Source organism: Mizuhopecten yessoensis, unplaced genomic scaffold (genome assembly GCF_002113885.1).
Source record: "Mizuhopecten yessoensis strain PY_sf001 unplaced genomic scaffold, ASM211388v2 scaffold11175, whole genome shotgun sequence".
Lineage (NCBI taxonomy): Eukaryota > Metazoa > Mollusca > Bivalvia > Pectinida > Pectinidae > Mizuhopecten > Mizuhopecten yessoensis.
The window spans coordinates 223,072-235,057 of record NW_018408917.1 but is presented as its reverse complement, the minus strand read 5'-3'; the positions used below and the strand labels follow the sequence as shown (position 1 = coordinate 235,057).

Genomic DNA, 11,986 nt, shown 5'->3' with positions numbered 1-11,986 from the left:
TTGCACTGGAACCGCCGTAGTTGAACTGGCAGGATGATGAGGTATGGGTCACCGTCACAGGCAAACCACAATCTGAAGTACATCTGGAATCGGCATTTTCATCGTTTTCTGGGTTTCTTCTTCAATGGAATGCTTACTATTGAGCGCAGACGAAGATTACTAGTAGATGATTTGTGCTATGTGTCTGTGTGTAAAGATAAGAACCAACTAACTCATACTATAATATTTATCGTGTTATCGCATTAAAGTAGAGGTCAACTCATTTCTCAGTCTCTGCAGGTGGGAATAAGATATGGCGAAGCTCCTACAGAATGTGGGAGTTTCTTTAGAATCCTCTACTTGGATACATGAAAGAAAACCAAAAGAATTCTGCTGTGCCCATTGCAACGTTTAAGCATTGGTCTTTTGAGCGTTTCCCTTAACTAGGAATGTTGTGGAATCTGTGCCCCGGTCAAATTATGTATTATAATAACCAGTGAGATTTACAAATCTGATAATTTCGTTTTTACATAGAATCCGCGCATCATATAATACATGGATTAGGCCTCCTAAGGACCTTATCCCAAATGATTGTAAAACATCGTAAATGATTGTGAATATTTTGCCCGATATTAAGCAAAACGTTTTGTTTTTGTTATTTGATTTACATTAAGTTTATTTAGTGTGAAAAAGCAGTTAAAATGACATCGTTAACTAGCAGGGATCGCCTAGATTATGTATCATACCTTGAAGTAACTGAACCATTAATAAAAACTACAAGTTACTGTACTTGTAACTATAACTAGTAGCAATTTTACTGTAGTTACTAAACCAGTAAGCATATTATAAAACATGATGGTACAATAACTAGAAATAAACCATTAATTAAGTTGATAACTTCTCTCATAGCTTAGCATGTAGAATCTAGACAATGTTTACATTTATTTCAGTAGTTAGTTAAAGTGTTGCTATTATGCAGAAACGTGATTGTAGACTAGAAATTTTACGATTAAGACTTAGACAGTATGTTACTATAGCCTAGACAGCTGTATGGCTAAAGTAGAAACCCATTGTGAGAGATATGACATTACTTGACCGAAATTGTTATCAGCAAGATTTGGTACACTTTGATGTCGGCGTTTTCTTCGAGCAGGTGGGTTGACAATTAAGATATTTTAACAAGATTTCAAGTATAACAATGACATGTATTGAATATTTGAACAGTAACGTACAGACATTATTCTTTTCATTGTTATTGTGCAAGACTGACAATATGTCGAGTGTTGTTGTAGTAATTTTTTAATGATTTGCACTATACTAGTTAAGCGAAATCGATGCTGACATGTTAAACGATTTACATCATGATCCAATAAGATGGAATTTAATTTTCAACTCGATTCAATATATATATGCTCTCAATGTTTTCATTATTTCATTACCTCATAAATGTTGAAACAACATTTAATTTTCATGGTAGCTTTTAATTTAACGTTGCAAAAAAGGAAGAATGTCACCACAGTATTTGTATTCTCAAAGCAAATTCACTTTGAACGTCAAATTGACAAAAAGACATTCGATTGCTGTTTATGAGACATTTTGTTTCAAAATTTTGGACTAGACTTCAAAATTTTAGATAATTAGTGTTCATAAAGATAATGCTTTTTGAGAGTATGATGTAATTATTAGTTCAGTGCGTAGTCTGCACCTTTTCTAATTTGTATAATGAATCTAACACGTACAAAACATTTATTTTTCCGGCAGAGTGAGATATAGACTATGGGGTGTATATATTTGAATGATGGTATGCGTATTTTACACTATATTCATGTCTTTCTTTGCACGCTATACTATGATTTGTTTTAGAATAATCTTTCTTAGATACAACTTTGAATTTAAAGAATTTATGTACATATATGTACATGTATATATTATATATATCTTTCAAATTTACTTAAGGGTCACGCAAATGAATTCAAAACACTCATACAATATTCAATTTGAACTATTATGGAAAGAAAGTTAAGGTTTCAGTAAGATATATAATGTTTCTTCAAAACGAGGTTATATTTTCCCTCTCCTAATACTTTACAGTGGTACCTTTCTCCTCAATTTGTTCTATCACAGGAAACGTTTGCATACCATGACTATCACGATGCCTCTGCACTGTTTCACTCTGCTGCTTGTATTGACGGCCGTCAGTATTTGTCTATCAGCTGCAGACACAAAACCCCAAATTCCTACCATGAATAACCAATCAAGAAACATCTCCCCGTTAGTAGTGGAATTGATGAACCGTATGGAGGAGATGGAGCGTCGCCATGGGAACGAGGTTAATATTCTTCACAGACGAATAGAAGCTTTGGAGAATTTCCATGCCAGCGATTTGCAACAAATGTCAATTCACAATAAGAAAATAAACACTCTAGAAAATCGCGTCAAGTTTCTGAACGACTTTGCCATTAAGCATATTGGGAAACAGGGACACCGGCCACTACGGGGTCCTAAGCATGCAAAAGCAGAACATTCATTTGACGCAAAAAGCGGTTCTGATGGTAATGGGAGTCTGATTGGATATAATAAGGTAACCGAAAACACGCATCGAAAAGGAAGCACTATTAATATTCATCCGGGAGTGAGGTCTCACCAGAGCAGGATCACCCGAGTCGGTAAGCAATTTAACGTTAAAATTGTTTTATATTACCATCTAACATTTCTTTTACTCATATGAAACTGGTTTATAAGTACTCACCTTTTTCATACATGCTTCTATTCACTTCTGCAGATTTTGGAAGGGGGGGAATAACATTTCTGCTGCTACCCCCTGCATTTCGTATGTAATAGGGTACTGCAGTGGAAATCCCTCGAACTGTGGATTTGCATTTGTAATTGCTGCTTCGAAACACAAAAGTGACAACATTAAATACGCTGTATTCATTGCAACAATCAATGTTGTCTCTACATTTTACACATTATATTTGTTCTGTCCCACGGCCACGACAGACCAAATTCCTTAAAAATAATAAATGTTACACCCTGCTAAACGTCCTATTGTAACAACTGGTTTGCCCGTCAGCGTACATATTTCAGAGGTCTTCTAAGTCTAGCCCTTTTCGCCCTTGAATGTTGGGCAAAATGAGGAATGACGTTCTTGTATAAAGTTTTCTATTGTATATATTTTGTGGGCGTCAATTCACCAGTGCGCTAACCTAACCTGTCGTGCACCATCCCTCGATGTGATCATGAGAGGCTTCTTTTGTGGGCTCCGGGGGTGGTTTCTTCCCTGTCATCTATATAGGGGACATTGAACAAATCAAATCAAGAAAAGACTGCCTTTATGCCACTGAAATGTGTATTGTAAAAGGCGACTAATGCGTTGGGACCTGCAGAGTTGGTATTTTCCTTGGAGTCTTCTTCGAACCAATGGACCAACATTGACCTGCTGCCCCGATTGTAACACTTGGGATCTTTTGTCCTTCCTGTAATCTTTCTTTCCGCTCTCCCTTCTGTTTCAGGCGGGTCTCCCTAGGCATCCGTTCTCATATGTCTTTTGTGAGGACGTCAAACCAAACCAAACAAACAAACAATTTGGTCTCTGTTTTATGTGGAACATATGTTTTGTTCATTTATATGTGACAAAAATAAATTTTAAATCAATTTGTATGACTACTTATCAGTATGATACAACTGGAAAAACATGAATTGATGAAAAACAAAGATATGTAAACAGTAATAAATCTACACGTGAGTCCCGAGTCCTATAGTCGTCGAATTGCTACCGGACTCACAGGATTTCAGGAAATACTTAAATTTAATATAGTGGGACTCATTGTTTTTAGCAATACAGTTGAAAAGGACTCGTGAAAATGAATTTTAGATTAATCACTGTGTAAACGTATAATGCATTCATTCCAGGTTCATCCCAAAACACTGGAATCGGATTCCATGCCATTCTGGATCATATTGTTGAAAATCCTGGTTTGGGTCAATTAATCGCTTTTCACAGCGTCATCACGAATCTTGGTAATGCCTACAGTCCTAACTCCGGAATCTTCCGCTGTACCCAGACCGGATTATATGTGTTCACTTCTACGCTATCCTTTGCTACTCATGAAAAGGTAGACGTGCAAATCCAACGAAATGGCAACATGATATCGAAAGTGACCTGTGGGAGTGACGATCACTGGAGTAGTTGCACTGGAACAGCGGTAGTTCAACTGGCACAGGGTGATGAGGTTTGGGTCGCCATGACTAAAAAACATCAAGCTGGATCACACATGGAACCATCATTTTCATCATTTTCTGGGTTTCTTCTTCCTTGGTCTGAATCGCATTGAGCGCAAATAAAGATCACGAGTAGTAATTGGTGTATAATTATGTAAGTTTATTAAATCAATAAAAAAGAATATTTCAAGAGTGAACTTGTATTGTATTATAAGTCATATGTTCGCTTTGAGGTAAAGTGTTTCTTTCCTTCTACCACACCCAGAGGTAAGACACTAAGAAGGGTGATTCGTGAGAGGTGTCCTATGAAGAAGACCCCATGCAGCACGTTTTGTGTCCTCTACTTGGAGACACAAACACGATATAAACTAATCTGTTGTACACATTTAGGCTAGTTGCTGTTTTACCCGTTGTCAGTATAACGTGATCAGGTAGAATACTATGCTGTGTGCTTTCGGCATGGTATTACAATAAAGCAGCACTATAAAGTCAGCATCAGATATGCGCCATCGCAAGGATCTAAATACACCAGAATGTCATTGAACTACCTTAGCTGTCGATAGGACGTTAAACAGAACAAATACCAAACCAAAGTCGTTGTTTCATTTTTTATTCTTTTATTTTATCTCCTTTCTGACTGCCTTTTTCCAAACACTTGACTGTACAACTCTTCGCTTTCGGTAATGGGTTCGAGCGTTCGCCTCCTCGAAAAATGTTGTCAGTTCTGTCCCCTGACTAAGACAGACCATAGCCCATAAACTTGGCACCTTCTGCTTTCTGCTGAATTGCCCGTTGCAAATATAATCTGACTGATTGGAGTGTCATATTACCGTGTCCAGGTTATGACATTGTAGTGAAATGATATTTTAAAGTAGTCCATGAGGGGCCTCATGCATCTCTATGTTGCTATATATAGTCATTGACTGTTCTTTATTTCCTCCTCATTCAGACGTTTGGGAAATTAGAATATAATCTGTAACACTCTATGTTATTCTGAGTTATATTTCGGGGACATATTAATATAAGAAATATCATGACGCGTAGGGCATTATATTAACTTCCTTCTTTATCGTCAAAACCTCCGGTGATAAAATCCTCTTAGCGAAGGCAAGTCGATGATAAAGGAAATTGCCACGTATATAACCCTTTGCGAACGTCAATGGGCAACGCAACTCCAGCTCAAACAATGGCGATCATCCACAAGGAGGCACGGTAGTTTAGTGGTAGGACGCCGGGCTCGTGACCGAAGGGTTTCGGGTTCGAGTCATGGTACGGCACTGTGTTGTATATTTGAGCAAGATACTTTACTCCGCTTGTTCCAGTCTACTCAGTTGTAAATGAGTACGTGGTTGGGTAGTGTTAGAATTGTAGAATGCTAGATGTGATTGCCGAAATGGCAGTACCGGCTATATGCTCCCTATGGAGTTGATAAAAGATATTGGCTGGTTGCAAAGATCTAGATACAAAACTGACCGTTGGGGTACCAAATCTTAGCTCCACATATCAATGTTATTCTAAATTCACTCAAATCTACGTTAAACAAATAGAATATACAATTTCGATGCAATTATCGTTGTGAACGTTCGTTATCGCAGTTTGCCAATCTAGCACTAACTTATGTACCATTTAAAAAAGTTATAATAACTTACTGCCACGACAACACAGGGCGATATTCATGACATCTAATACTCGCTATTTTGTCCTCATCCTTTAATGTAAGAAGAAGCCCGCGGGATGAAATGTCTGCACAGTATATCGTTTGTCTTTATAGATACTACACTTTACATATGTCTGGTTTATAGCCTACGCAGCAATGGCAGAGTATTTCGACATATATGGTATGCAGCGGTATGGAGTGCAGGTGAAAGTCTGATTAAAACGACGAGAGAATACCAGTCGAAACCACAATCTTGATAATCGATAAAAATAGGGCAAAAATAACGAGAAAATACCAATGTGTCAATATATCATAATTTGACATCAAAACCGATACAAAATTGGTAAATACGAAGCGTAGAGATATTACCTGGAGACCATTGAAAAGGCACGATGAAGAAAAAGAACCAGGTGTTCCGGAAGGGTAGCCGACTTCGGCTTTATCGACGACAACTGCCATGTAGATCTTGATCGAATCCAAGTAATGTAACGTTCTCTCATCAAGAACTCCGGAAGTGACAACAACTCAAAAATGCATACTAATGAGGATACTAAAACAATCGACCTTCACAGCACACAAAGAAATACAATGTTTCCGTACGAGATCGTGATGACGACCATAATCTCCATCGTTTGTAACCCTGTGTTTAATCACTTGATTGTAAGTCGTGGTCATCCGTGTATTGCGTCCATTTATCATGTTTAAAAATGACATTAGGACCAAACTGTGTGGCTTAATTGTTTGAAAACATAATACTGTAAAAGTTTTATTTAATTCAATTTATCGATAAAGTAAATATAAAATACAAAGATAAATATATTAATTCATAACAATGAAGCAATCAATAACCTAAATAAAGTAACAATAATTTTCTCCCTTTAATAATGGCGAATGATACTACTTTATCACTCAATTATTAACATAATTCATTGAGACAGTATATGTGCACAATAATAACCATAATGTGTGACATGTATCCGTCAAGGATACTATAGATAAACTGTATGATAAGGTATTCACTGATTAAGAAAGATGTATTACATAGTCGTTGCCCGACTTAAGCACACCTCAGGAAATTGGCTTGTACAGTGTTTGTCCCCTTGCTTTAAATCGGACGGTAATTTCCAAACGTACGTAGGAACGGGTGACCTATTCCGGCGGATTGCAGCGCCATTAAAATCCGGTAGCTCTGTCAAAATATATAGATTTTTTGTTTTATACTGAAATGAAAAGTGAATCAAAATGTACATTTCAATACATTTGTTTCCACTGACTATGATATTTGATAAGTTCAAAGACATTTAAAATGTTCAGTTGTGTTTTTTATTGGTGAATAAGTCCCTGTATTTGGTTTAATAAACTTAAAACCAGAAAACCTTAAAGTAGTTATCATGATAGTCTGCATATCATGTAAATCTTGGTAAAATCCAAGTGAAAAAAAGTTTCGAAAGTCGAATAATGTGCGGTTGCTTACACAATTGTGTCTTCTGCTAAGGAGGCATTGGAGAAACCAAAACATTAATCTGCACCCATTGTATTAGCAGCATCTTCGATACTCCAAGGGTTTTGATCGCTAACGTACTCTGCATCGATTGAATATGACAAAATCTAAGGCTCTGTACGCGCTACCTGGTGCCGATTCAAACATTAAAAGAATTGTGCGGCAACGTAACCGTAAACTTGACCAGTTTTGACATCTGGTGTTACCCATGTCATCTTCAAACGCTAAATATCTGCGTAGCGATCGTTATTGTTTTCACCTGAAACTAGTCAAATAGCTAGCCGCGTTCCCTTTGATTTTACCACGATATATCTAAGGGGTACAGAGACAGTAAGTAAGCGTAGTACCTGGAATTTCAAGGATGCAGCACTTGCGATCTCAATATTTTCTTTTCTTTAAAACAATTTTGATATTCAGTAGCGTCCCAAGACACCTGTCTTTGTAAGACGTAAGCTGAAAGAAATAAAAACAACACAAGAACCGGGAGTAGGTTATATTCATCATTTAAAACAAGCTTTTTACTTAAAAAAATACACGGTTTGTACAAGAAAATTTAATCGAGATTTTTGACAAAGTATAAATGAACAGAAAAAACATTAAGAGACCACCGAAGTGTCAATAAAACCATAATTCGAACTCTAAATTGATAATCACAGGACAAAATACGAAAAAATATTTACATGGAGATTCCCTGGATTCTAAGGACCAGGTGTTTCGGAAAGGTAAACGTTTTCTGCTTCATCGACGATACACGCCATGTAAATATAGGCCATATCCATAAACACATCATCATATCGAGAATAATTGGCAATAAAATCACAATTCAACTCTAAGGAGTATAAAAAAAAAATCAAAAAAAATCATATCACACAAAGAGTTAGCATATTTCCCTGCAAGACCCTGATGACTTCCATAAAGTCTTGGAAACTTTGAATCCGTAGTAGAGTTGTTGTCTACATGACAATATCGCTTGAAATCACGAATGGAGATCTGCGACCGTACTTGTGAACTCGCTCTCATTCTAAAGCATCGATTTGGTGTTTACGCCAACTTGTTTCAAACTTGCTTAAATCAAGTAAAATGGTCAATACGCTAAGTGTAAACACTGCAAGTGGTATATTGCTTTTAATATCTCTCCAAAGTTCTTCCAAATCATTGACAACGGTTATTTATTGTTTTCACGAAAAGAAGAAACTGTGTTTGAGCACATACTAATAAACTGAGTATGAGCAAAAGAACGGTTTCATGAATAAAGACCAAGAACACATTCCTATATGTTTTATTTATATAACATAATTTCTTTGACCTTAGTTCAAAGTTATACAGGAAAATATTAGTGTCGCTAAATATATAAAGTTAATCGGATTTAGCCAGAAAAGCGAATAAAAAGCCTCGTACGCAATATTGGACAACGGGTCGCTCCAAAAACTGAAAACACTTCACAATGGAAGGAATTATACATGGGCATATTTTCAAAAATCCTAAAAGTTTGTTTGAGCAAACGGAAAATTAAGCGATAGTTATACCGTACGGGACCTAGGATGCTCTTCAATTCATGACTATCATATGTACGTAGATATCGTAAGTTTGAAATTATTTCGGATAGGTCTCGGTTAAAATCATACCTGTAAACTCATAACAAATCCTTATAAAATATTAAAAACTTGATACCAGCCATTAGTCTTTTTCGAGGCTCTTAGTATCTAACTTCTGATAATCAGTGTGTATTGCTAGTCTTTGGTTATTCAAGCTTTGTAAACGAAACTGCAATCCTTTGTAATGATATGATAATCAAAACCTTAAGTCCGGAACAGGTAGATGAAGTATTATAACAACACATGCATACGTATACTACATTTTGACAAGGGAATACCTAACTAAATTTACTCGAACAAAATCCTGATGCTAGTAGTGTTAAGCTACTCTATAAATACATTTATGTCAATTTTACTCTTTGGTTGTACAAGTAAGCCAATAATGTTTGACCTACAATAGGCAACACGTAAAAAAATATCATCGAATGAGGAGAAATCCCTTCAACGCTTCATCAACAAGTCATGGCGCTTAAATCGTGTATTGAGGTTACGAAATTCGTTTTTTAGTCTATGATTTGTTCTACTAGAACACCCTAACATTTTCTTGGTGTCGATGATTAATGACTTTTCCATGTTGGCAAAGTCAAGGTACATCCCAAGCCGGATATATGCCCGTAAGACTGGGTGGTGCACGGAGGCGTAGTCGAACATATCGAAATTTATCACGATTATGTTTTTGATATTATAATATCTGTAAGAATACCAAGCCTGCTTCCATTCCAAATCCCACAATACATTTGTCTCATTTTTGGACAATACTATCAAAACAAATTTGCTCTGTTCCATAAAACGAATGATTTCCTCTTCATATGGAATCCCTATGCTGAAATCCCTACTAGGGATGCAAACAAGGTAGCCGTCTGCCTCCAACGATGGCAGAAAGTCATTTATAATCCATTTATGTATCTCATTCACCGACTCGTCATATGATATATACACGTCATAAGACCAATGTTGGCGCTCATATTTGTTTCTGAGCCGTCGAAACAACAGGTAAATCTCGTATTTGAACACTTTGACGATTAACGCTATACCCAGGACCAGAGATGTAAGAATTACGAATAAAATTGTTATCCATGTTGGCACCTTCGACTGCTTACAATCCAGGTAATCTTCTGTTACTAGTACAGCCGCCTCCTTTGCTTTCGTTCCAGTTTCGCACCAAAAGTGGTTGTTGTCGCCTTTTTCGTTGGGATTAGCTTCGATCCATTTTCCAAACCATACATTTTCGCAATCACAGGTAATTTTAAGCTCTCCAAAAATAAATGTACTTGGTTTATAATACTTCATTTCACTAGGTATCTTCTTAATTCCTGTGTTTCCTCGCAAGTCTACTTCTGCTGCATTCCGTAGCTGATCAATAGCAGGGCCATCAATTGTTGTAATGATGTTATTGGATAAGACTAATTTCCGTGTTTGGTTAAGGTATCCTCGCCAAGAAAGTCTGGATATGGAGTTATTGTCTAGATATATTTCTATGGGAAGGTCTGTTCTGGGCAAGACTTCTGGCATTTTATCAAGGCCATGCCCAGAGCAGTTTACCACTACACGATCCTTGCTTGGTTGTTTATAACAATTGCAATCGTAAGGACAGCTCTCATTGCGCGGTATGTCACATACAAACATATCGAACTGCTTCAACATTATAAGATTCGGTACCGATTGATTCTGCAGTTGATCTGGATAAAAGCAGCTCATGTTGTAATAAGATCTCCATATAAATTGAAGAACAGATTCGGCCATATGTAAGAATGGCTCCATTTTACAGTCACATCTCAAAGGAATGTCGTGTAAGTCAATGCCATAGGAAAATATTTTCCCAATGACTCTGAGATCTGCAACTCCGAGATGAAGAAAGTCGATAACTCCGGTCAAGCTATTCTCAGTAAGGTCTACGAAACCACCTTGGACTATTTCATCCTCTGCTGTTAATGTCCAGTCAACCTCGTTGATGATATTTTGTATCTTATTTTGTCTATAATCAATGTTACAGAATGGTCGATTGATAATGACATTTGTAATGTCAATATTCAATAGATCATTGCCATCCAGCTGCAGGTTTAATATAGAGGACGTTTGATGCGACCATGCATATGGTTCTATGTAACTTACCCTGTTATGTGCCAGATTAAGTTGTCGTAGCGATAATAGTCCTTGGAATGTATTATTGTGAATTATTGAAACCCGATTTTCACTCAAATTCAATGTATCTAGATGAGCAAGGCATGATATTTTTCTAATTTCCATGATTTTGTTCTTTTTCAAGTCGATATGATACAATAAATGGTAATCACATATGTTAATCGGCAGAGTGGTTAGATATCCAGCTTCATGTTCCAGTTTTGACTTAACATCATTTTGACCACTAACTATGGCAGATCCTCGAACTGTCGTGTATTCCACATCCAATGCATGCAATTCGGATATTTTCCACAGAGTCCCCGTTCTACAAACACAGCGTTGATTTTCTGTATAGCTGGGACATGATGTCTCTACATTACAGCAGTTGTTTATACAACACAGTTCCGGAAGTGTTGAGTTTTCTATTTTACACACGGAATACATATTTGAATACATGTGTTGACATTGATTGATACCGGTTACTAGAGTATTGGCCGAGAGGAACACTAAAATCCTGAGGATGAGTTCAATGTTTGATCGACAAGGATTCAATAGCTTTAGGGCCATCTGAAACAAAGAAAAGAAATAAATGTAATGTGCAGTTATTTGATTGAGTATTTGTTTTTTAAACGTTTTGTTGCAGATGCATTTGACTAGCAGTATATACATGCATTTCTCGTGGTCGACGATATTTTACCAATTTTATGACAAACAAATAGTATGATTTTATAGACCATTCTGCTTGTCACTTGATAAGCTACATTTTTTGTTCACGGGTGTTAGTGATGAAATGTTGTCAAAAATAATCGCCGTTCGTTCATGGTCTTTCGTCCGTCCGTCCTTAAAAATAACTAAACGGATCTTTCTCAGACATTGTAGTGCAAGTTTCATATTAAGACTGATCAGGGGAAA

The 11,986-nt window shown here is 36.7% G+C and overlaps 1 protein-coding gene across 1 annotated transcript; it reads left to right on the top strand.

The window, feature by feature from the left end:
* The first annotated feature begins 1,051 nt into the window (after positions 1-1,051).
* Positions 1,052-4,348, top strand: LOC110440248 (complement C1q tumor necrosis factor-related protein 3-like). Its single transcript, XM_021483197.1, has 3 exons — positions 1,052-1,132; positions 2,104-2,645; positions 3,892-4,348. The coding sequence occupies exons 1-3, from the start codon at positions 1,110-1,112 to the stop codon at positions 4,311-4,313; spliced, it is 987 nt and encodes a 328-aa protein (XP_021338872.1). The 5' UTR covers positions 1,052-1,109; the 3' UTR covers positions 4,314-4,348.
* Positions 4,349-11,986: the final 7,638 nt, after the last annotated feature.

Coding starts and splice junctions, on each gene's coding strand:
- LOC110440248 (XM_021483197.1), top strand. CDS start 1,110: ATGTCGGCGTTTTCTTCGAGCAG. Junction 1,133..2,103: donor TCGGCGTTTTCTTCGAGCAG/GTGGGTTGACAA, acceptor GTTCTATCACAG/GAAACGTTTGCATACCATGA. Junction 2,646..3,891: donor GAGCAGGATCACCCGAGTCG/GTAAGCAATTTA, acceptor CATTCATTCCAG/GTTCATCCCAAAACACTGGA.